We start from the raw sequence: 25,149 nt of genomic DNA, 5'->3' as shown, positions 1-25,149 counted from the left end.
AGAACATTGGATATCTTTCCATCTTCTAAGGTCTTCTCCAATTTATTTCTATAGTATTCTGTAGTTTTCATTGTAGAGGTCTTTCACCTCTTATTTTAGATTGATTACCATATATTTTATTTTTAGGCTATTGTTGATGGGATAATTTTTCCTGATTTCTCTTTCAGTTTAATTCAACATTGGTTTATAGGAACACAATCAATTTATGGGTGTTAATTTTATATCCTTATACTTTGACAAATTAATTTATGAGTTCTAGGAGTTTTTTGGTTCTTTGAAATACAGAATCATATCACCAGCAAATAGGGATACTTTAAGCTCTTCTTTCCCTATTAGTATCCTTTATTTTTTTTTCTTTTGTCTAATTGCTTTGTTTAGAATTTCAAGAACTATGTTGAATAGAAGTGGTGAAAGAGTATATCTCTGTCTTATCCCAGTTTTTAGAGGAAATTTTTTCATTTTTTCTACATTTAGGATGATGTTGGCCTTGGGTTTAGCATATAAAACTTACAATGTTGTGGTATGTTCCTACTATCCTTAGTTTTTCTGGTGTTTTGAACATAAATGGATGCTGTATTTTATCAGATGCTTTTTATACATCTATTGAGATAATCATGTGATTTTTGTTTTTAAATCTATTGATGTGATGAATTATTTTTATTGATTTTGATATTTTGAACAGTACCTGCATCTTTGAAATGAACCCTACTTGATCATGGTGCATTATCTTTTTTCATATATTTTTGTATGCCAATATTTTATTAAGAATTTTTGCATATATATTCATCAGGGATAATGGTCTGAAGTTGTATCTTTGTCTGGTTTTGTTACTGAGGTGATACTACCTTCATAGAATGAGTTGGAAGGGTTTGGTTCTTTTCTATTTCATGGAATAACTTCCAGAATATTGGTGTAAGTTCTTTTTGGAAGCTTTGTCAGAGCTAGACTGAGAATGAGTCTTGTCCTGGACTTTTCGTTGTTGGTAGGGTTTTGATGGTGTCTTCAATTTTATTTCTTAAATTTGATCTCTTTAAATTTTACATGTCTGCCTGATTCAATTTTGTTAGAAAATATGTTTCTGGACATTTGTTGATGTATTTGAGGTTTTTCATTTTATTGGTGTATAACTTTTCAAAATAATTTCTGATTATCATCTGTATTTCAGTAGTGTGCATGGTGATATTATCTTTTTCATCATAAATTTTAATTATTTGAGTTTCCTCTCTCCTTCTCTTTATTAGCTTGGCTAAGGATTTATCAATTTTATTTATTTATTCAAAGAAACAAATTTTTGTATTATTGATTGTATATTGATATTTTGTTTCAATTTCTTTGATTTTTGCTCTGATTTTAATTATTTCCTGTCTTCTAATGCTTCTGGTGTTGATGTGTTCTTTTTATAGGGCTTCAAGATACAGTGTTAGGTTATTTATTTGATAATTTTCTATTTTTTAATGAATGAGATAAATGCAAAAAATATTCAGCCCTAACTCAATAGTTCCTGCTATGTCATATACAGTGTTAATTGTCACACAAAAAAATAAATGATATTGTCAGTTATTGCTGCCAGTAAAAACATTGTTTGCAAAAGGATTTACAATTTCAAATAGTGAACTAGAAGATACCAGATGTAATATAGGATGTGATCCTTATAGGGAAGGAGTGAGAAAAGAATTAAACATCTAAATGAAGAGTGAAAGACAGAACATAAATATTGGCTATTAGCAAATGAAAAGATAGAAGAACAATTAAAAGAAATAGATAAATGTGAGAAATAAATATAGAAATTAAGCGTTTTTAAAAATAAAGGAATGCAAAACAAAATTTACCTATACTCATAAAACATCTTAGTCATCAAAATTGTGATCAATGAAAAATAACTTCCTTTGAAAGATGCTAGAACTGAGGAAAAAGAAACTAATATGAATATGTACAAGTGTCCATGAACCATTCAACTCACAATTAAATAGAGAAAAGAAAGAAGAAAAAAAATATTTTAAAAGAGATCTCCATCAAGAGTTAAAGAATTGTTTGTGTTGGCATTCAAAAGATTCTCAGCTTTTCTTCTCAGTAGTTTTATGTGGGGTTGGCTTGAGGGTGATGTCTTCTTCAATCTCAGGATCAGGTTACTGGAATGTGAGAGGAAATCCCATAGGTGGAGTTCCTGGAGGTGTAATTTAGCTCCATGTTATTCATTGAATGGTGAATAGTCTGAAGATCTTATGTCAGCACACCTCCAGCCTCAGCATTTGATGGTCCAGGTATTTCCATGGGTTCCACTTATGCAGTGGAAGAGCCAATCCTTAGTTCCCTCTATCACTAGCATTTCTTGGTCTCTCTGATTCTGTCTCCAAACTCAAGTACTCTCACCACCATCCTTTCAAATTCTCAGCTGGGACCATTTCTCCCAGCTGGTCCTGCAAGCCCTTGGATTCAAGCAAGTGGGGCAGAACCAGGTGGGTTTCCATGAACTGTGTTTCCCTCTGTAAACCACTCTTCACATTTGATTTTCTCCTGGTCACTTAGAAATTCTATGTTGTGTGTAAACAAGTGTAAACAAACAGTATCTGGATATTTATCTTGTTCCCGAGGTTTGGAAAAACTTCTGCTATCATTTTCCTGAATAGATTGTCAATGCCATTAGTCTATTTCTCTACTCCTTCCTGAATGCTTTTGAGCCTTAAATTTTGTCTCTTAGTGTTGTCCCATTATTATTGTTTATTTTGATCATAATTTATTTTTCTTTAATACCTGCTGTGTGCAAGTAAGTCCACCATATATTCAAGCTCAGTGACTTTTGTCTTCTACTTGATCTAATTATTTGAGAGGCATTCTTTTGAGCTTTGCATTTGACTTATTGTTGCTTTCCATTTTGAAAATGTCTGTTGGATTATTTTTCACAGTGTCTCTTTATTGAAGTGTTTATACATATCCTGCATTTTGTCCCTTAGGTCCTTTCATTAATAATCCATCATTTTAACCATCAATTTGTTGAATTATTTGTCTAACTTTTTATCTACCTAAATATCCATGGATACAATTATTGGAGATTTATAAACTTTTGGAAGTGTCTTGTTGGCTTCATTCCTCATTCTTTCAGAAGTTCTATGTTGTTTGTGCATCTGTCATGATTGGTTCCTCTTTTTATGTGAGGGTCTTTTAGTGAGTAGTTAGCTCTTTAAAATATTATCTGAACTGGGGTTATATCATAGCATCAAAATATCAGTGTAATCAAAGTGCTGAGTCTACCACCAGCACTGAACTGTGAGGAGAATGTAATCACTAGTAATATAGGTCCCTTAATAACTAATTGTAAACAAATGTATATTTATGAATGCATTACTAATTATCTATACTACTCTTCTAAGAAGGAATGTGGGTGAGTAATATTATAGAATAGGGTGAAAATTTGGCATTAATGATATACATGTTATGGTGTAAATATGAAGTATCTCTAAAAGGGTCATGTGTGAGAAAATACAATTCAGAGGTGAAGTGATTGGATTATGTGAGCCTTAACAGAATCAGTGCATTAATTCACTGATAAGGATTAACTGGGTGGGAACTGGATGCAGGGAATGTGTGGATGGAGTTGCTGGGTCAGTGGAGACATACCCTTGGGTATATTTTTTGTCCCTGGTGAGAACTCATTCTGTCTATCTTCTTCCTGATTGTCATGTGTTGAATTTCTCCTCCATACTCTCTAACTATGATGCTATGCCTCACCTTGGCCTAGAGTTTTGGAATCAGCCATCTATGAACTGAGGCTCCTTTTTTTTTTAAGAGGGAGAGAGAGAGAGAACTTTTTTAATATTTATTTTTCAGTATTTGGCGGATACAGCATCTTTGTATGTGGTGCTGAGAATCGAACCCGGGCCGCACGCATGCCAGGCAAACGCACTACCACTTGAGCCACATCCCCAGCCCTGAACTGAGGCTTCTGAAACCAGGAATTATAAATAAACTTTACCTGCCTAAAATTGTTGTTTTTGGGTGTTTTGATTATAGCAATGAAAAAGGCTAACTAAAACAACACCTAATATTTAATTATATTGAAATAAGGAAGAAAATGAAAGAAAAGACTGAAAAAGTATGGAGGAAGAAAGAAACAACATAAAGTGAGGAGGAAGAGAAGTATGAAAGAGAATGGAGGAGAATGGAGTTGGGAAAGCAGACAAGAGATAACAAGACTTTATCTAATTAATCAAAGAAATGGGTAAAATTAACCAGAACTCTGGAAAAAAAAAACAGAGAAGACACAACAAAATATTTTATACAAAATAGCTAATTCAAAAACAATTATTAAAAGATTCAGTTTTCTCCTTGGTGAGTTATTTAAAGTGGAGATATTTTTTTCCATGGCTTCAATTTTAGAATCCCCCCACCATGAGAAGTTTATGGAATAGTTATCTTACTTTATATTTGTTCTCTGCACTTACCTAAACCAGGCAAACTTGTTAGCAGTGCCTGTATGCTGAGGTCTCTCTAGCCTTGCCTGACAGCAGACTCTTGGGCAGCATTTTCCATTGTGGAGCAGACTTTATTCTCAGTATCACTGTGTTTTGGTATCTGGTGTATCTGACGGTAATTATAATTTTTCACTTCTGTATAGAAGAATCCCTTAAGAATCTTCTGCATACCTGTTCTGGTGGCCACTGGTTTCTTGTAATTTGTTTCCCCTTGCTTTGAAAATTTTGTAAGTTCTTCATCTCTAAAAGTTAGTCTTCTTACTGCTACTGTCATCTTGGTTGGCAGATATTATTATTCAGGAGTTATAATATGTCACTGTTTCTTCCTGGATTGTAGGTATTCTGCTGAAAAAATTCCTTTGTTAGTCACATGGGGTTGCTTTTAAATGCAAACTGTTATATTTCTCTTATGGACTTCCAAATTATTTCTCTGTCCTATAATTTGGGCAGTATGACTATAGTGTTCCATCATACTCATCTTTTCTGTTCATGTCTATTTGTTCTCCTACAATTCTCCTTTATATGGATGTCACATCTTTTTTATTTCTTAAATTTTAATTTCTTATATATGATAGAAGAATGCATTGCAATTCGTATTACACATATAGAGCACAATTTTTTATATCTCTGGTTGTCCACAAAATAGAGTCACACCATTTGTGTCTTCATAGAGTACTTAGGGTAATGATGTCACTCTCATTCCACCCACTTTCCTACCCCCATTCCCCCTTCCTTCCTATTTCTCCTCTTTTCCTCTTGGCTCTAATCCTTTAATCCTCCCGTGTCCTTCCCCCAACTACATTATGATCAACATCCTTAAATCAGTGAAAACATTTGGCATTTGTTTTTTTGGGATTGACTTACTTCACTTAGCATTATATTCTCCAACTCCATCCATTTATCTGCAAATGGCATGATTTTATTCTCTTTTATTGCTGAATAATATTCCATTATGTATATATACATCACAGTTTCTTTATCCATTCATCCACTGAAGGACATCTAGGTTGGCTCCACAGTATTGTGAATTGTGCTGCTATAAACATTGATGTGGCTGTGTCCCTGTAGTATGCTGTTTTTAAGCCCATTGGGTATAGACCAAGGAGTGGGATAGGTGGGTCAAATGGTGGTTCCATTCAAGTTTTCCAAGGATTCTCCATACTGCTTTCCATATAGGCTGCACCAATTTGCAGTCCCACCAGCAAGGTATGAGTGCACCTTTTCCACCACATTCTCACCAACACTTATTGCTGTTTGTATTCTTTTATTTTAAGAGAGAGAGAGAGAGAGAGAGAGAGAGAGAGAGAGAGAGAGAGAGAGAGAGAGAGAGAGAAGGGAGGGAGGAGAGAGAGAATTTTTTAATATTTATTTTTTAGTTCTCGGCAGACACAACATCTTTCTTTGTATGTGGTGCTGAGGATCGAACCTGGGCCACACCCATGCCAAGCAAGCGCGCTACCGCTTGAGCCACATCTCCAGCCCATGCTGTTTGTATTCTTAATAGCTACCATTCTGACTGTAGTGAGATGAAATCTTAGAGTAGTTTTGATTTGCATTTCTCTGATTTCTAGAAATGTTAAACATTTTTTTCATATATTTGTTGATTGATTATATACCTTCTTCTGAGAAGTGTATGTTCAGGTCCTTGGACTATTTATTAATTGGGTTATTTGTTTTTTTGGTGTTAAGATTTTTGAGTTTTTTATATATGCTACAGATTACTGCTCTATCTAATATGCGTGTGGTAAACATTTGGTTCCCAAATTATAGGCTTTCTATTCATGTCACTGATTGTTTCTTTTGCTGAAAAGAAGCTTTTTATTTTAATCCCATCCCATTTATTGATTCTTGATATTAATTCTTGTACTATAGGAATCTTATTAATGAAGTTGGGGCCTAATCTGATATGATGGAGATTTGGGCATACTTTTTTTTATTTTTGTAATAGATGCAGTGCCTCTGGTTTAATTCCTAGGTCCACTTTGAGTTGAGTTTTGTGCATGATAAAAGACAGGGGTTTAATTTTATTTTGATGCATATGGATTTCTAGTATTCCTATCACCATTGGTTGAAGAGGCCATCTTTTCTCCAGTGTATATTTTTGGTGCCTTTGACTAATATAAGATAACTGTAATTATGTGGGATACTTTCTGTGTCCTCTATTCTGTACCATTGGTCTAAAGGTCTATTTTTGTGCCAATACCATGTTGTTTTGGTTACCATTGCTCTGTAGTATAGTTTAAGGTCTGGTGTAGTGATGCCACCTGCTTCACTCTTCTTGCTAAGGATTGCTTTATCTATTCTGGGTCTCTTATTTTTCCAGATGAATTTCATGACTGCTTTTTCTATTTTTATGAGGAATGTCCTTGGGTCTTTGATTGCAATTGCATTAAATCTGTATAGTGCTTTTGGTAGTATGGTCATTTTGACAATATTAATTCTGCCTATCCAAGAACAAGGTAGATCTTTCCATCTTCTAAGGTCTTCTTTAATTTCTTTCTTTAGCATTCTTTAGTTTTTGTTATAGAGATCTTTTACCCCTTTTGTTAAGTTTATTCCTAAATATTTTTGAGGCTATTGTAAATGGAGTAGTTTTCCTCGTTTCCCTTTCAGAGGGTTTGTCACTGATATACAGAAATGCCTTTGACTTATGGGTGTTGATTTGGAATCCTGCTACTTTCATGAATTCATTTACTAGTTGTAGAAGTTTTCTGGTGTAATTTTTGGGGTCTTCAATGTATAGAATCATATTGTCACCAAATAGTGCTAATTTGAGTTTTTCTTTACCTGTCCATATCCCTTTAATTTCTTCCATCTGTCCAATTGTTCTGGCCAGTATTTTAAGAACTATGTTAAATAGAAGTGATTAAAGAGGGAATTCATGTCTTTAATTTTATAGAGGGAATGCTTTCATTTTTTCTTCCATTTAGAATGATGTTGGCCTGGGGCTTAGCATAGACAGCTTTTATGATGTTGAGATATGTTCCTGTTATCCCTAGTTTTACTAGTGTATTGAACATGAAGGGGTTCTGTATTTTATTGAATGCTTTTTCTGCATCTATTAAGTTGATCATATTATGTTTATCTTTAAGTCAATTGATATTATGAATTACATTTATTGATTTCTATATGTTGAACCAAGCTTGCAGGGGATGAATCTCATTTGATCGTGGTGTACTATCTTTTTGATATGTTCTTGTATTCAATTTCCCAGAATTTTATTGAGAATTTTTGCATCTATGTTCACTAGAGATATTGGTCTGAAGTTTTATTTCTTTGATATATCTTTGCCTGACTTTGGGGGTGATATTGGTCTCATAGAATGAGTTTGGATGCGCTCCCTCTTTTTCTATTTCCTGATAGAAATTGAAGAATATTGCTATTAGTTTTTCTTTAAAGGTCTTATAGAACTCAGCTGTGTATCCATCTAGTCCTGGTATTTTCTTAGTTGGTAGGCTGATGTCATCCTCTATTTCATCACTTGAAATTGATCTGTTTAAATCATGTATATTATTGTGATTCAATTTGTGCAAAATATATGACTCTAGAAATTATCTGATGCCTTTGATATTTTTTATTTTAGAGGAGTACAAGTTTTCAAAATAATTTCTACTTATCTTCTGTATTTCTGTAGTGTCTGTTGTGATATTTCATTTTTCATCATGTGTGTTATTAATTTGAGTTTTCTCTTTCCTTCTCTTCATTAGCATGGGTAAATGTCTGTCAATTTTATTTATTTTTTCAAAGAACCTACTTTTTGTTTTGTCAACTTTTCAATTGTTTCTTTTGTTTCAATTTCTTTGATTTCAGCTCTCATTTTAATTATTTATTGCCTTCTACTGGTTTTGGTGTTGATGTGTTCTTGTTTTTCTAGGGCTTTGAGGTGTAATGTTAAGTCATTTATTTTTTCACTTTTTTTTCTTTTAAGGAATGAACTCCATGCAATGAACTTTCTTAGTACTACCTTCATAATGTCCCAGAAATTTTGATATGTTGTATCTGTGTTCTCATTCACCTATAATAATTTTTTATTCTCCTCCTTGATGTCTTTTGCAACCCATTGTTCATTCAGTAGCATATTATTTAGTCCCCAGGTATTTGAGTAGCTTTTATTTTTTTTTTATTTTACCATTGATTTCTAATTTCATTCCATTGTGACCTAATAGAATGCAGGGTAATATATCTACATTTAAAAAAATATTTGCTAAGAGTTGCTTTGTCACATAATATATGGTCTATTTTAGAGAAGGATCCATGTGCTTCTGAGACAAAAGTATATTTGTTCATTGGAGGATGAAATATTATATATATATATATATATATATATCAGTGAAGTCTAAGTTATTGATAGTTTTATTGAGTTCTATAGTTTCTTTGTTCAGCCATTGATGAAAAAATTGTGTTAAAGTCACCCAGAATTATTATGTTGTCGGCTATTTGACTCTTGAACTTGAGAAGAGTTTGTTTGATGAATGTAGATGTTCCATTGTTTGGGAATATATATTTATTATTATTATGTCTTGTTGATGAATGATTCCCTTAAGCAGTATGAAATATCCTTCTATGTCTCTTTTGATTAACTTTGGCTTGAACCCTACTTTATTTGATATGAGGATAGAAACCCCTGCTTTTCTGTAGTCCATGGTGAGTGGTATGAATTTCCCCAACCTTTCACCTTCAATCTATGGATATATTTTCCTATGAGATGAGTCTCTTGGAGGCAGCATATTGTTGTGTCTTTTTTAAATCCAATCTGCCAGTCTATGTCTTTTGATTGGTAAGTTTAGGCCATTAACATTCAGGGTTATTATTGAGACATGATTTGTATTCCCAGGCAATTTTGTTTGTTTTTGGTATCTAACTTGACTTGGTTTCTCCTTTGGTTAGTTTTTCCTTTAGTGTGACACCTCCCTTTGCTTATTTTCATTGTTGTTTTTCAATTTCTTTTCATGGAATATTTTGCTGAGGATGTTCTGTGGTATAGGCTTTTGAGTTGTAAATTCTTTTAACTTTTGTTTAATCATCAAATATAAAGCTTAATTTTGATGGATAGAAGAGTCTTGGTTGGCATCCGTTTTCTTTCAGAGCTTGGTATATACTGTTCCAGGATCTCCTGGCTTTGAGTGTCTGGGTTGTAAAACCTGCTGAGATACAAATTTGTCTGCCCCTATATGTGATCTGATTCCTCTCTCTTGTGGCTTTTAAGATTCTATCCTTTTTCTGTATGCTAGGCATTTTCATTCTAATGTGCCTTGGAGTAGTTCTGTTGTAATTTTGTACATTTCATGTCCTGTAAGCCTCTCATATTTTATTTACCAATTCATTCTTCATGTTTGGGAAATTTTCTGGTATTATCTCATTGAAGAGATTGTACATTCCATTGTTTGAAAGTCTTTGCCTTCATCTATCTCAGTAACTCTTAGATTTGGTCTTTTGATGCTATCCCATATTTATTTGAATTTCAGCTCATAGCTCCTTACCATATTCACTGTGTGGTGAACTTTATTTTCCAGATTGTTCTACCAAGCGACCAGCACTGGCTTCATTAAAGAAGGTTCAAATCATGAGCAAAACACTAGAGAGTTTTAAATTAAAGTGACAAGACTCTAATTACCTTTAAAATAAGCTCCAGGATTGTGTACTTTGTCTTCCTTATCTAATGTTCTGTCTTCTCTGTTGGTGATGCTTTCTATTGAGTTTTTTTATTTAGTTTATTGTTTCCTTCATTTCAAGGATTTCTGATTTTTTTCCAGACTCTCTTTTGTGAAGTAATCTTTTGCTACCTGTATTATTGCTTATCTCTTTGTTGATGTATTCAGTGGATGCCTGTATTTGCTCTCTTATCTCTTTTTTGGAATGATCAGTTTTTGCTTGTATTTGCTCATTTAGGTCATTCTTTAATTTACAGATCATTTTAAGTATGAACATTCTGAACTCCTTCTCTGACATTTCTTGAACTGTGGTGTCCATGGGTTCTGTTATTGTAGTATACTGGTTTGTTTGGCACACTTACTACTTTGTTTTTTTCATGTTGTGTATGTGATTTTCTTCTTGCAGTGTGGATCTTTGGTATTAGAGTTTCTACCCTATAATGTTGTAGTATCTGTGCAGATTATCTTTATCTCAACTTGGTTTTGGACTTCTGGACCCTTCCAGTGTCCCAGGATGGATACTACTGCAACAATATGTGGTGGCAGCACTATCAGGAGGTAACTCAAGATAGCAGTGAAGGTACCCCAAGATGGATGCAATGTCTTTCAGAGACGGGGCTGAAAATGTGGGCCTTACACTGGCTTTGGGATGCTTGCTCCAAGATTCAGCTGTTTCTAGGCCCTGTCTGTTGTCCTAAGATAGAGGCTACTGCATGGGGTAGGCTATGGGGATGGCTACAGTATCTCAAGATGGAAGGGGGTTAGACCTGGGCTCCCAGGTAGTGATGGTGGTGGTGGGTCAGGCCCAATCTTACCCTGGTCCCTGCTCCCATGCAGGTCAGCAAGGGGGGTCTGGGCCAGGGATGAGCCCCGGTGGGTGTTTTCTGGTAGGCAGAGGTGCGTTTGGGCTGAGCCTGATCTCTGGACGGTGACTACCAGTGGTGAGATGGACTCAGACACATTCTGGGCTCAAGCTCCCTAGCAGGTCAGCAAGGCAGATCTGGGCTTAGATTGAGCTCTAGCAGGTTTCTGCCAGTTGGCGGAGGTGATCCTGGGCTGAGCCTGAGATCTGGTGGATGTCTTCCCATGATGAGATGGACTCGGGTCTACCTTGTGCCTGAGCTCCAGCACAGGTCAGCGAGGTGGTTCTAGACTGAGCCTGAGCTCCGGCAGGGGTCTGGATGTCACAACTTTTCCAAGAATATGCAAGTTTTCTGCAATTATTTTATTAAGTATGCTTTTTTATTACCTTATTCTCCTCACTTATGTGTATTCCAAAGATGTAGGTATTTATTTAATGCTATCTCAAATATCCTAAATGTTTATTTATTTTTTATTTTATTTTTTTTTAATTTTTAATATTTGTCTGCATGGGATATATCATAAGACTTATCTTCAAGTTCGGATATACTTTCTTCTGCTTGATCTTTTCTGTTGTTAAGGAATTCACCTATATTTTAATTTGATTTATTGAGCTGTTAATCTCTAGGTCTTTGGTGAATTTGTCTTCCATATTCTGTATTATCTAATTTTCTTTAAAAGTTTTTCTGTGTTGTCTTGTACCTCATTCTTCTTTTTATAATCATTCTTTTAAACAGGCAATTCATGATTTTTGTTCTTTTGCAATCCATTATTAGATAGTTATTATGAATTTTGGAGATGTCATACTTCCTTGTTCCCTCCACTGAATTTCTTATATTTTTACATAGATATTTGTGCATCTAATAAATTATATATTTTATCCATATTTGGAGATGTCCCAATTTCTAGGTGGCTTTCTTATGAAGTTGTTTTCTATGGTGTTTTTTTTTTGTTGTGCAGTGTTAGCTTTGATTCTAGTTGGATACTGTAGATTAGTCTCCTTCTAGCTTATTTGACCATGATTAGTGAATTTGATCATAGTACATACCATTTCAGAGTCAGAAGCTCACACTTTCTGTAGGCATTATAAGAGTATAAGTACTCTAGAAATTATTGGAGGTGATGTTTAAACCACAGTATGTGTGGGTGTCTCTGTGTGAAATGCCTGACTTAAAAGAATGATTATAAAAAGCAGAATGAGGTACAAGACAAGGGCTATACTTGCAATGGGAGTCATGACCCCTATCAGATAACAATAATTTTCTCAGGAATTGATGATCCTAACACTGCTACTATAAGGACCTCTGGCTGTGGCAGCATTAATGTTAATGCGGGACCTGAAGAAAATATCCTATGACAGATCATATAATCAGGGTATAATTTCTCATTTTTCTGAGTGTACAGGTTGCAGAATCACATTGGTCATGCAGTCACATATATACATACAGCAATAATAATGTCTTTTTTATTCTGCTGTCCTTCCTTTGCCCCCTTTCCCTCCCCTCCCCTCCCATCAATTCTCTCTTCCTTTCCCCACTTTCCCACCCCTCCCCTCCCATCAATTCTCTCTACCCAATCTAATGTGACACACCTCTTTTTTTTTCTTTTTCCTCACATCATCATACATGTATTCTGTATAACGATGAGGGTCTCCTTCCATCTTCCATGCAATTCCTCTTCTCCCTCCCTTTCCCTTCCACCTCTCTTCTCTATTTAGTGATAATCTTCTTCTCATGCTCTTCCTCCCTACCCCATTTTGAGTCACCCCCCTTATATCAGAGAAGACATTCAGCATTTTTTTTAGGGATTGGCTAACTTCACTTAGCATAATCCGCTCTAATGCCAACCATTTCCCTGAAAATGCCATGATCTTGTTATTTTCTAGTGCTGAGTAATATTTCATTGTGTATAAATGCCACATTTTTTTATTCATTCATCCATTGAAGGGCATCTAGGTTGGTTCAACAGTCTAGCTATTGTGAATTGCGCTGCTATAAACATTGATGAGGCTGTGTCCCTGTAGTATGCTGTTTTTAGGTCTTTGGGGTATAGTCTGAGAAGAGGAATAGCTGGGTCAAATGGTGGTTCCATTCCCAGCTTTCCAAGGAATCTTCATACTGCTTTCCAAATTGGCTGCACCAATTTGCAGTCCCACCAGCAATGTATGAGTGTACCTTTTTCCCCACATCCTCACTAGCACTTGATGTTGTTTGACTTCATAATGGCTGCCATTCTTACTGGAGTGAGATGGTATCTTAGGGTGGTTTTGATTTGCATTTCTCTGTCTGCTAGAGATGGTGAGCATTTTTTCATGTATTTGTTGATTGATTGTGTATCCTCTTCTGAGAAGTGTCTATTCAGGTCCTTGGCCCATTTGTTGATTGGGTTATTTTGTTGTTGTTGTTTAACCTTTTGAGTTCTTTTTAAACCCTACATATTAGAGCTCTATCTGATGTGTGAGGGGTAAAAATTTTTTCCCAGGATATATTCACCTCACATATTATTTCTCTTGCTGATAAAAATCTTTTTAGTTTGAATTCATCCCATTTATTGATTCTTGGTTTTAACTCTTGTGCTGTAGGTATCTTTTTAAGGAAAAGGCCTGACCCCATGTGATGGAGATTAGGGCCAACTTTTTCTTGTATTAGACACAGAGTCTTTGGTTTGATTCCAAGATCCTTGATCCATTTTGAGTTAACTTTTGTGCATGGTGATAGAAAGGGATTTAATTTCATTTTGTTGCATATGGATTTCCAGTTTTCCCAGCACCATTTGTTGAAGATGCTATCCTTTCTCCATTGCATGCTTTTAGCATCTTTGTCTAATATAAGGTAGTTGTAATTTTGTGGGTTGGTTTCTGTGTCCTCTATTTTGTACCATTGGTCTACCAGCCTGTTTTGGTGCCAGTACCAGTTTTTGTTACTATTGCTCTGTAGTATAGTTTAAGATCTGGTATAGTAATACCACCTGTTTCACTCTTCCTGCTTAGAATTGCTTTAGCTATTCTGGGTCTCTTATTTTTCCAGATGAATTTCATAATTGCTTTTTATATTTCTGCTAGGAATACCATTGGGATTTTGATTGGAATTGCATTGATTGAATCTGTAAAGTGCTTTTGGTGATATGGCCATTTAAATAATATTAATTCTACTTATCCATGAGCAAGGTATATTTTTCCATCTTCTAAGGTCTTCTTCTATTTCTCTCTTTAGGGTTCTGTAGTTTTCATTGTATAGATCTTTCACCTCTTTTGTTAAGTTGATTTCCAAGTATTTTTTTTGAGGATATTGTGAATGGGTTAGTTTTCCTCATTTCCATTTCAGAAGATTTGTCACTGGTATACAGGAATGCCTTTGATTTATGGGTGTTGATTTTATATCCTGCCACTTTTCTGTATTCATGTACTAGTTCTAGAAGTTTCTTGGTATTACCTTTTGGGTCTGCTAGGTATAGGATCATATCATCATCAAAAAGTGCTAGTTTAAGTTGTTCTTTTCCTATAGTTATACGTTTAATTTCTTTCATCTGTCTATTTGCTCTGGCCAGTGCTTCCATAACTATATTGAATAGAAGTGGTGATAGAGGGCATTCCTGTCTTGTTCCAGATTTACAAGGGAATACCTTCAATTTTTCTCCATTTAGAATGATGCTGGCCTTAGGCTTAGCATAGATAGCTTTTACAATGTTGAGGTAAGTTCCTGTTATCTCTAGTTTTTCTAGTGTTTTGAACATAAAGTGATGCTGTATTTTGTCAAATGCTTTTTCTGTGTCTATCGAGATGATCATATGTTTCTTATCTTTAAGCCAATTGATGTGGTGAATTATATTCATTGATTTCCGTATATTGAACCAGCCTTGCATCTCTGAGATGAATCCCACTTGATCATGGTGCATGATCTTTTTGATATGTTTTTCTATCTGATTTGACAGAATTTTATTGAGGATTTTTGCATTTATATTTATTAGAGATATTGGTCTGATGTTTTCTTTCTTTGAAGTGTCTTTGTCTGGTTTTGGAATCAGGATGATGTTGGCCTTGTAGAATTAATTTGGAAGTACTCCCTCTTTTTCTATTGAAATACATTGGTATTAGTTCTTCTTTAAAGGTCTTTTAAAACTCTGTTGTATATCCGTCCAGTCCTGGGCTTTTCTTTATTGGTAATCTTTTGATGGCTTCTTGTATTTCCTCACTTGATATTGGTCTGTTTAAATTGTGTATATACCCCTGAATCAATCTGAGCAGATCATATGACTTAAGGAAATTATCGATGCATTCACTATCTTTTATTTTATTAGAGTGTAAGGTTTCAAAATAATTTTTAATTATCTTCTCTATTTCTGTAGTGTCTGTTGTGATATTGCCTTTTTCACCATGTATGCTAGTAATTTGGGTTCTCTCTCTTCTTCTCTTCATTAGCATGGCTAAGGGTCTGTCGATCTTATTTATTTTTTCAAAGAACCAACTTTTAGTTTTGTCAATTTTTTCAATTGTTTCTTTTGTTATGATTTCATTGATTTCAGCTTTGATTTTAATTATTTCTTGCCTTCTACTGCTTTTGCTGCTGATTTGTTCTTTTTTACAGGGCTTTGAGATGTAGCATGAGGTCATTTATTTGTTGTCTTTTTCTTCTTTTAAGGAGTGAATTCCATGAAATGAATTTTCCTCTTAGTACTGCTTTCATAGTGTCGTAGAGATTTCAATATGTTGTGTCTGAGTTTTCATTTACTTCTAAGAATTTTTTAATTTCCTCCTTGATGTCTTCTGTAAACCATTGTTCAGGATCTTCTAGCTTTCAGAGTCTGTGTTGAAAGATTAGCCTGATTGGTTTACCCCTAAATGTAATCTGCTTCCTTTCTCTTGTGGCTTTTCAAATTCTCTCCTTATTCTGTATGATGGGCATCTTCATTATAATGTGTCTTGGTGTGGATCTCTTGTGATTTTGCTCATTTGGCGTCCTGTAGGCGTCTAGGATTTGGATTTCTGTTTCATTCTTCAAGTCTGGGAGTTTTCTAATGTTATTTCATTGAACAGATTGCTCATTCCTTTGGTTTGGACCTCTATACCTTCCTGTATCCCAATATCTCTTAAATTTGGTCTCTTTATGCTATCCCATATTTCTTGGATGTTCTGCTCATTGTTTATTATCAGTCTCGCTGAGCTGTATACATTCTTTTCGAGATGATATACTTGTCTTCGTTATCTGATGTTCTATCTTCTACGTGTTCTACTCTGCTGGTAATACTCTCATTTGAGTTTTGGTTTATTATTTTCTTCATTTACAGGATTTCTGGGTATTTTTTTTTTTGTATAACCTCTATCTCCCTGTAGAGTTGATCTTTTGCTTTTTGGATTTGTTTATGTAATTCATTGTCAAAGTGATCTTTCATTGTCTGAATTTGCTATCTAATGTCTTCCTTGAGACTCCGGATCATCTGAAACATGTATATCCTGAAATCTTTGTCTGACATTCCTTCTGCTGCAGATGTTACATCTTCTAATGTTGAATTGACCTGCATTGTTTGTGGTCCTTTCTTTCCTTGTCTTTTCATACTGCTCACATTTCTTTCCAGCTTTGGGTAAATGTTACGTTAATGTTTTTCCCCTATTTATTTATATTACTCTTGTACAGTTCCAAAATCTTTATTTTGTGGAGAAAAACAATGTTATAAGTTCCCAATATCAATAGTATATCATCTATGCACAAGTTTTCATTATTAATACATTTATAGTTAGACTCTATGTCTACAGATGTTGGCTTCAATTATTATTTAAAATATAATTATTAGTTTCATAAAAGGCATACTATTTCTGATGGCATATAGAGAACTGAAGGTTATGCATAGGATGTTATGTTAAGTGGGGAAGGAGTGATGTCATGGGGTTAATCTAACTTAGCAACTTTGAAGGAGAACTCTAACGAATAGACAGGGGTAATTTACGGAAGAATGTATAAATTCAAACTTCTATCTGTATTTAGAAAATTACCCTGCATATAACTTGTAGAAGTTAGGGGGTTGAAAGTGGGGTAGAGGGAGGAAGAAGGAAAAAATTTAATGAGGAAAGAAAGAAAAAAAGAGAGAGGGAGAAAGAAAATAAGAAGAAAAAAAGGGGAGGGAGTTGGGGCATATGCAATTCCTCTATATTATATTATTCTGGTGATTCAGTTGTTTAAGTACTATTTCATGCAAAGTTCTTGGTTTCACATATGTTGAGTTTGAGAGGACCAGAGTGGGAAGGGTAGAGGAGAATGGATGAGAAGAGAGAGAGAAGAAGAGAAAGCAAAAAGCAAAAAAAAAAAAAAAAAAAAAAAAAAAAAGGTCTCTCAGAACTCTGTTTTTTTTTTTTTTCCAGTATGTGGAGTTGTCTATTCCTAGCTTGAATCTCTGCATTGAGGGTGGTCAGGTAGCCAGTGTGAGGGGACTTGAGCTTCCACCTGGAGCCTCCCTACTCTTAGTCTCTGAGATGGAAATCAGGTGCCTGTACAGTTGCTGTTCTGCATTGATAACTACACCCCCCAAAAGCTTCTGAGAAAAATTTTGAGTTATCACAACTGGGGGTGGGGGAGTTGGAAACCAGGTACCTGATCAGAGGCAGAACCGTTCTCGTAGCCACACCCACTGATTAATGGCGAGTAAGGTTTTCCAAAATGGATTCCATATGTTTCTCACGTAGGGTGTTTGGTGAGGTGGGGGGGTGCTGAGGAGACCTTGTGCTTTGTCCAGAGCTCAATCTGGTGATCCGCAAGCAAACTCTCTGCATGAGTACTATTCCTTATATGTTAGGTTTGTTGCAACTGTTTTCCCAAATTGTCAATTTAATTTTAATTGTGTTCTTATTGTGCTTTTTCTTATCTTTACTTTTTTGTATATATTTCTTACTATATGAAACTCCTTATGATGTAAAATGGTGAACTTCAGAAGCCTTATACCACATCAGAAGAGAAATAAAACAGAGTATGGTGTTTTTCCCCTTTACTTTCTGCAGCCCAGTGTTTCAGAAATCAAAACAAGCTACCTTTCCATCATTGTGGATCCTAGAGAAATGCCCCTTGATCAACAATGTGACAGGCTTCCCTATGATGACAGCAAATGGGAATTTCCTCGGGACCGGTTACAGTTGGGTATGTACCAATTTCTTTCACTAAAATCTAGGTTACACTTAGATTATTGTATGCAATACTATTCAACCTCATTCATGATTGGTCTAGAAAATTGGATATATTTTTTTTGAAATGTGGTGATAGTAAACAAATCAAAAATTAGAAATTAGGGTAGCAGAATTGTATTGTACATATAACATGCAACTAAAAGATTTTAGATGTACAATCTGGGTAATCTTAGAGAAGACAAGTCCCTTAACTTCTCTAAGACATGTTTTTCTCATTTATAAAAGGGAGACATTAGGACTGATGTGTATTTTCTTACATTCCATCACTTTTGTGGGAATTCAGTGTGAGAACATTTGCCAATATGTCTTACAAATTTAAAGTACTTCACAAATGATAGGGATTGGTTTTAATTAGAATCTCTTTAACAAAAATTTCTTGGGCTAGAGGAAGCACAGAGTCTTTTCCATAAATAATTGCACTTGAATGACTACAAACTTATATCCAGAATATCAGTAGCTAATGTGATTACTAATGAAGTATATTACTAGGAGACTTACAACGTTTAAAAGGTATATAACACTTTTACCTACTGAACTAGTATGTGTCTGTAGGCCATTATGGATCTTCCTCAACCCACAAAGTTCTTTGTCTCCATGGCTGATGTGGTATAACCTTTCATTTGCTTGCTTCATACACACATATTTGCTAGATATCTATTATTAAAACATTATCCTAGCTGCTGAGTATATAGTTATTAACATGAAAGTCTTCATTGAACTTACATTCTAGTGTGGTAGATTAATAATAGATACAATAATAAATGATAAATAAATATAATATTATCTAGTAGATAAGTATTATAGAGGAAAATTGAGGAGGAGAACAGCATTATAATTTTACATAGCGTGGTCGGCAAAACCTCTCTGTGAATGCTTTGTCTTTGGGATGCTGGTATTCGTTACAAGAACTCAAATGTGCACTTCTTTCTGAGGTCTTTCAAAATTGCTAATTTTTACTTCTTGTCCCCCTCAGGCAAAATCCTGGGCCTTGGTGCCTTTGGAAAAGTGATAGAAGCTTGTGCCTTTGGCATCGACAAAGCTTCAACCTGTAAAACAGTGGCAGTGAAGATGCTAAAAGGTAATATTTCTAATGCTTTGGAAGCCATTGAGGAACATCTATAGGTATACTTTTGGGACAGGTAGAAAACTGTACTGTAAAAGACATGAACTAGAAGTAAAGGAGGTAAATAAATACAGCTTCTACCATCATTCCATCTTCATGTTCATGAAAAATAGCAGCCACGTAAGTATGACCAGTCATTGTGGAAACTTGTATGACAACCTGTTTATCTCCTTTGCATACAACAACTTAAATGCAGAAGTAATGACCTGATATATATTTTTATTTATATGTAACAATGGAATGCATTACAACTCTCATTACATACATAGAGCTCAATTTTTCATATCTCTGGTTGTATACATAGTATACACACACCAATTTGTGTCCTTATACATGTGCTTTGGTTAATAATGATCATCACATCCAACCATCATTAATTACCCCAAGCCCCCTCCTTTCCCCTCCTTCCCCTCTGCCCTACCTAGAGTTCCTCTATTCCTCCCATGCTCCCCTTCACTATCCCACTATGAATTGGCTTCCTTATATCAAGGAAAACATTCGGCATTTGGTTTATGACCTGATATTTTTAATTGCTGGTAATATCAGTATAAGTCCTTAATGGTATTTGGATACCAGAATCTCAATGTATCAGTGGAAGTATATGGTATCGTATATACTTGAATAGAAATCCAAGTGAATTCTCCACTGGTCATGATGCATCAGTTATGGTGTGTTTTAAGTCTTGAATGGATAAACATGTGACTAAACATTTGAATACTATCCAATCCATGCCTCTGATTCCACATGTCCACATAAATCAATATTTAGAACAATCTGGGCCAATTAACTCATTACCTCTTATAGTACATTAATTGATAAAATGTTTATCACATAAAGGATTATATTCCAAGAGTACCTGTTTCAAAATGAAAAATCAGAAAAGTTATTGAGGCTAATACTGCATAGAGCTCAGAGTAGAGGCAAATTAGGACATGCTACAAAGGTATTATTTGTTTAAAATATTGTTTGGAAAGGACAACAAACCAACATCTGAGTGGTTGTGTTCCAGACTTTTCTGCCAGAATTCCTTTACCAGGAAGTTGTATTTCATATGCTCCACCATTACTCTTAGGGACAAAAAAAATTCTTTTTGTATGATTATTGTGTGTATCTCAAACAGATTGTGCAACATCCAACGAGTGTAAGGCTTTAATGTCAGAGCTGAAGATCCTCATTCACATTGGTCACCACCTCAATGTGGTCAACTTACTGGGTGCTTGCACTAAGCCTGGAGGTAAGAAGACTTTCATAGCTAGACAGATCTCTTTCCTAGAGGTTATATGCTCAGAAGCAAGGTAGTCCCTGATTTAGATGACTACCTGAATTGCATGTGAGGTTCTTATAACTTATAGACTTATCACACTTCATAGGATCTCCAGAACTCATGTTCTCAGCCCCCTGCTCTAGGGAAGGCTGTACAATATACAAAGAAATTGAGTTTATGTCTAAGATTCCTGCTAACTCAACATTGTATCTGATCTTGGACAGGATAGTTGGAGAGAATTTGCCAAGGAAATGTGAAAATCTGTTCAAGACATGGTACTTTCTAGACTTCTTGAGTCATCTATCTTACCTTCAGTGTACTTACTACCATAGCCTGAGGAGGGTTTCACCCACTTTTTCAACAAGCATATTTCCATGCCCTGTCCATTTACATATTTCTTCTCTACACTAAATCTAAAACATTTTTTTTACTTCCCCCTATGAGAATTCTACTGCACTGTCCTTTCACTTGCCTTATTTCAAACAGCATTTTCTAAGCACCCACTGATTTTAGTTAGGGTCTTCCTTAAGGATGTTAGAGGAGAGCCGTGCTACTGAAATAAATATGAATAAAATACACATCAAGGCAAATGCAAATAAACTTGAAAGCCATGAGCAAACTGCAGAAAAATTTAGTCCATTGAGTGAACCTTTTAGAATGAATTTTATCAATAAAATTATGGTGGGGTTGGGACAACAATATATAAAGTGGGAAAGGTAATATAATGCCTAAAATATCCAACGAGTTGTTCACATTTGCCTTGGTCATTGGAGTGTAAACTGTCCTATTAATTCTTTCATATCTCATTCTGTACATCTTAGGGAACTTCACAGGTAAGCTCAGCAGGATTATTAACCTTATTTTCCCCTATTTGACAATCTCACTTTTTCATGTTTCAGCAGCCGGCATGTCTTTGGGGTCAGTCACCATTGTATCCAGCTCAAGTTATCCATCAACTAGTTTACAACTAAAGAGATTTAATGAAATTTTAGGATATTCCATGTCCAACAGGTTACCAAGGGCAGAGTAGCCCAAGAATTGGCTAACTTTTACTAACTTTCATGAAAAGATGACTATAGATATTACTTTTGGCAGGTCCTTTGATGATCATAGTAGAATTCTGCAGATATGGAAACCTAGCTAATTTTCTGAGAGGGAAGAGAGGAGATTTTATTGCTTCCAAGGTAGGTTTCTCCAACTGAACCCCACATTCTATTCCACATTTTGAGTCTTCTCTGGAGATTTTATGATGATACATAGAAAGAGGGAGAAGGGGAGAGCAGAGGCTGGGGGATTATTAATCAGGGATAATAGTATGTACACTTATGCATCCAATAAAGATTTGAATTAAGTTACCTCTAGAATCACTTCCACTGATGTTGCTTTGAAACTGGCACTCATAATTCTGTCATTAGCTGAAATTATAACTTTTGTGTGTGTAATTCTCTTATATTCCAAGGCCAAAATTGGTGAGGTATGCCAAGATTCCATTATGCCTTTAGGCTTTCATAGACATGCCAGAGCTCTCTATTTCTTTGAAATCTGGGATGAAGCTCTATATTTTGGATAACTTCCACCATTAAGGAAATAGTTAAAGACATATATCTCATGTTAGCACTTTTTTATTGTCCCAAGATATACATGTTGCAACTGTCCTTGTCTTCCCAGAGAAAAGCTGGTTGTCTGTGCTTCACAAAGTACTGCAAAGTGTTGTACCTGATTATTATGTTGTGATTTATTTTGAAATTTTTTGATATTGGATATTAATTAATAAAATAACTTCTAGAATCCATCCAACTGATTGGGAACTCTGAACTTGGCTAGAAATTTATTATTTTCATCAATGAGTTCCATCTCAGTCTAACTTTAGCAAATGGAAAGGAAGTAATCATAATTTTAAAACAGACCTGGCTCCCTTCTATTTGCCCAATTTCTGAGCATAGGAAAATAATAATTTGATACCCTTTGAACTACCCCTGCTTATGAGATATCCTTGTCCTATGCAGGCTTGCTGAATTCCATGTCAAGGTAACACACTGAGATGGTCAACTCTCAGCAATTTCCTCCCACTAAGGATAAACTAGCTGGCATTTTGATATAGAAAATAGAATTTTAGATTAGCAGTCATCACTCTCAGCTTTGCTCTCAAATTATGTGAACTCGCAGAACTCTCTTATACCTCTCTGGTTCTCAGCTTCTCTAATGAAAATAGAATATATTGAATTGGATGATTCATAAGTTCTCTTCAAACACTGATGATCTGTTTAAATTCTCAGTCCCAGCTCAATATGGGAAAAAAGGTGAAGACTATTCATGATTCTGACAGTGATCTCACTGAGCTAACTAAGAATCATCTGCAGAATGTGGCTAGCACAGGAAGTTCCATCAGTTCTGGTTTTATAGAAGACAAGAGTTACAGTGAATCTGATGAGGAGGAAGAAGCTAGCTGCTACCTTCTGGGGGCCACAACAACCCACCATGTAGGTAAGTACAAGTAGACCCTATCATTATGGCGAAACCTCAAGGCTAATGAGGATATAAAGTAAGGAGTCAGTGGGTAAATGAGGCCTAATCAGCAAGACCAGGCAATCCCATACCATTTTCTGTAGCCATTTCTATCTAGCATAGAGGACTTTTGCTTTATGCTGAACTTGCACTTAAATTAGCAATCAGAAGTATCTTATAATGATGACATCCTATAATGTCTTAGACATGTACAGTTTCCAAATCATTTTTGCATGAATGTTTTCCTCCATCTTTCTCATGACATGGTTAGAGGTGCTTATTCTCATAACAGAGGAGTACTATTACTCAAAGTAGGGATGATATAAAAATATTAACCTATATTAACTCCATCTCAAACTGTATAATATATACTTAATTATTAACAAATAATGTGGATGACTTTACAAAATATTAGTGTATAAAACACAACATATGATTAACAGACATTAAGATATTTTCTAAAATAGAGACTAATGTAAATAGATACCTAGTGTATCCATGGGCTGGGATATACCCTTTAGTTGCTGAACCATGGAAAAGTTTAGACAGGAAAGAAGTAACTGGAGTGTCGGAGTAACTTGGGTATCTTGAGATATAGCTGTTTCCAAGCAATGTGAAAATATTTCAAGAATAAACAACTATTAGAGCTATATAAATATATAATAGATTTTCCAAAATGGAATAAATAAATATTTATAAAAAAACAAATTGAACTCAGGCATTCCACCTATTCTTATTTTACCCAACATTCCAGTCAAAACTGTCAGACTTAGGCATTGACCTTGAGTGACATTTCTCTTGTTCTACTTGAGGTTTCTGCCTATTACATTAAGTGCTACTTCTGATATTCCCAAGGTGGTTGTGCTCTTAGCCATCCTATGTTCTTTTATTTTCCTGTTGGTCAGAAATAGACCTTCATGTGTAGTATCTATCTGGCTTATAGAAATGAAGTAATTTTCACTTTCTTGAGAAACCTTTGATCTGTGTCTTATTACCTTGAAGAAGCCACATCTCTTTTATAGGTCTCAGTTTACCTTCCTGTGAAATGATGGAAGGAATTGGTCTAGAATCATTATAAAGGACCTTCTAATTATACTTTGGGGATGGCATAACATCAGGAAGAGCAGAAGAAATTTCTTTGAACTTTGTATGTTTTAAGAAAAATGAAGAGAAGGGCAAACAAGCAATAAATAGGGAATATACATGACAAGTAAACATTCTGATTATAAAAATCCAGTCCTGTTGTCACTATTAATCATGGATATTTACTGGAGATTCCCAAACTTTGCTTCTAAAAATCATCTACATTCTTTTGTACTCAGAAGAGGCAAGGGAATATCAATAAACCACTTATTATTTTTTGAAAGACAGACCTGTCTTTCAAAAGAACTTTCAACAGAACATTCAAGGTATGAGCTTTTAAATCAATGAAGACACAATTTTAGATTCTTTTCCTTCACAAAGATTTGAATAAATTACTAAAAATGCACATATTATCCTAGTGGAGTAAGTCATACCAAGGCCTGTTGTCAAAAAATTGTCCCTTGTTCTCTATGGTTTCATGGAAATAAGGTGTCTTTCCTCTACCATATGATTACCTATCCAGGATTATGGGACATTCTTCAACTCTTGGCCATCTGTAATATTCTCTGTTCTTCCTATTCTCAGATGACCTCTTCAAGCATCCCCTTACCTTAGAGGACCTCATCTGCTATAGCTTCCAAGTAGCCAAAGGAATGGAGTTCCTTGCTTCCAGAAAAGTGAGCATTCATTATTCTTCTTCCTTCACTTCCATTGATTGGAGATGCAAGGAAGATGGATTATAATGACCACAGTGTCCGTGGTAGCTGTTTTTCTTTTTAATAGTCTTACCTTATACTTGTGTTCCAATTTTCTCTCTCCAATTAGTCTTTGAAAAATATGCATACATGCATTCATTCACCTTTGAGACAGCTACTCACCTGCCTTCCTACAGTTTGGGGGGACTTGCTTTTCAAACTAATTTAGAAGGTGGCTAGATTAGGATTATTTAGACCTGTGAATTGTGCACATTATTTTATACTGAAAATGAATTTGTTCAGCAAATATGTGGTGATTGTCTGTAATGT

General features: G+C 35.0%; 1 protein-coding gene across 5 annotated transcripts in view; it reads left to right on the top strand.

The window, feature by feature from the left end:
• Positions 1 to 25,149, top strand: part of LOC101955809 (vascular endothelial growth factor receptor kdr-like) — a 291,669-nt gene that overhangs the window by 185,033 nt on the left and 81,487 nt on the right. For 4 of the 5 annotated variants that reach the window (XM_078034613.1, XM_078034614.1, XM_078034615.1 and 1 more), the window contains 6 exons: positions 17,967 to 18,102; positions 19,123 to 19,227; positions 20,393 to 20,506; positions 21,632 to 21,720; positions 22,813 to 23,020; positions 24,710 to 24,801. In XM_078034613.1, coding sequence (XP_077890739.1) covers positions 17,967 to 18,102; positions 19,123 to 19,227; positions 20,393 to 20,506; positions 21,632 to 21,720; positions 22,813 to 23,020; positions 24,710 to 24,801 — 744 coding nt within the window. The remainder of the gene's footprint in view (positions 1 to 17,966; positions 18,103 to 19,122; positions 19,228 to 20,392; positions 20,507 to 21,631; positions 21,721 to 22,812; positions 23,021 to 24,709; positions 24,802 to 25,149) is intronic. The other variant, XM_078034616.1, reaches the window with a different exon arrangement.

This window comes from Ictidomys tridecemlineatus, chromosome X, assembly GCF_052094955.1.
Source record: "Ictidomys tridecemlineatus isolate mIctTri1 chromosome X, mIctTri1.hap1, whole genome shotgun sequence".
NCBI lineage: Eukaryota > Metazoa > Chordata > Mammalia > Rodentia > Sciuridae > Ictidomys > Ictidomys tridecemlineatus.
This window is presented reverse-complemented; position numbering and strand designations above follow the sequence as displayed.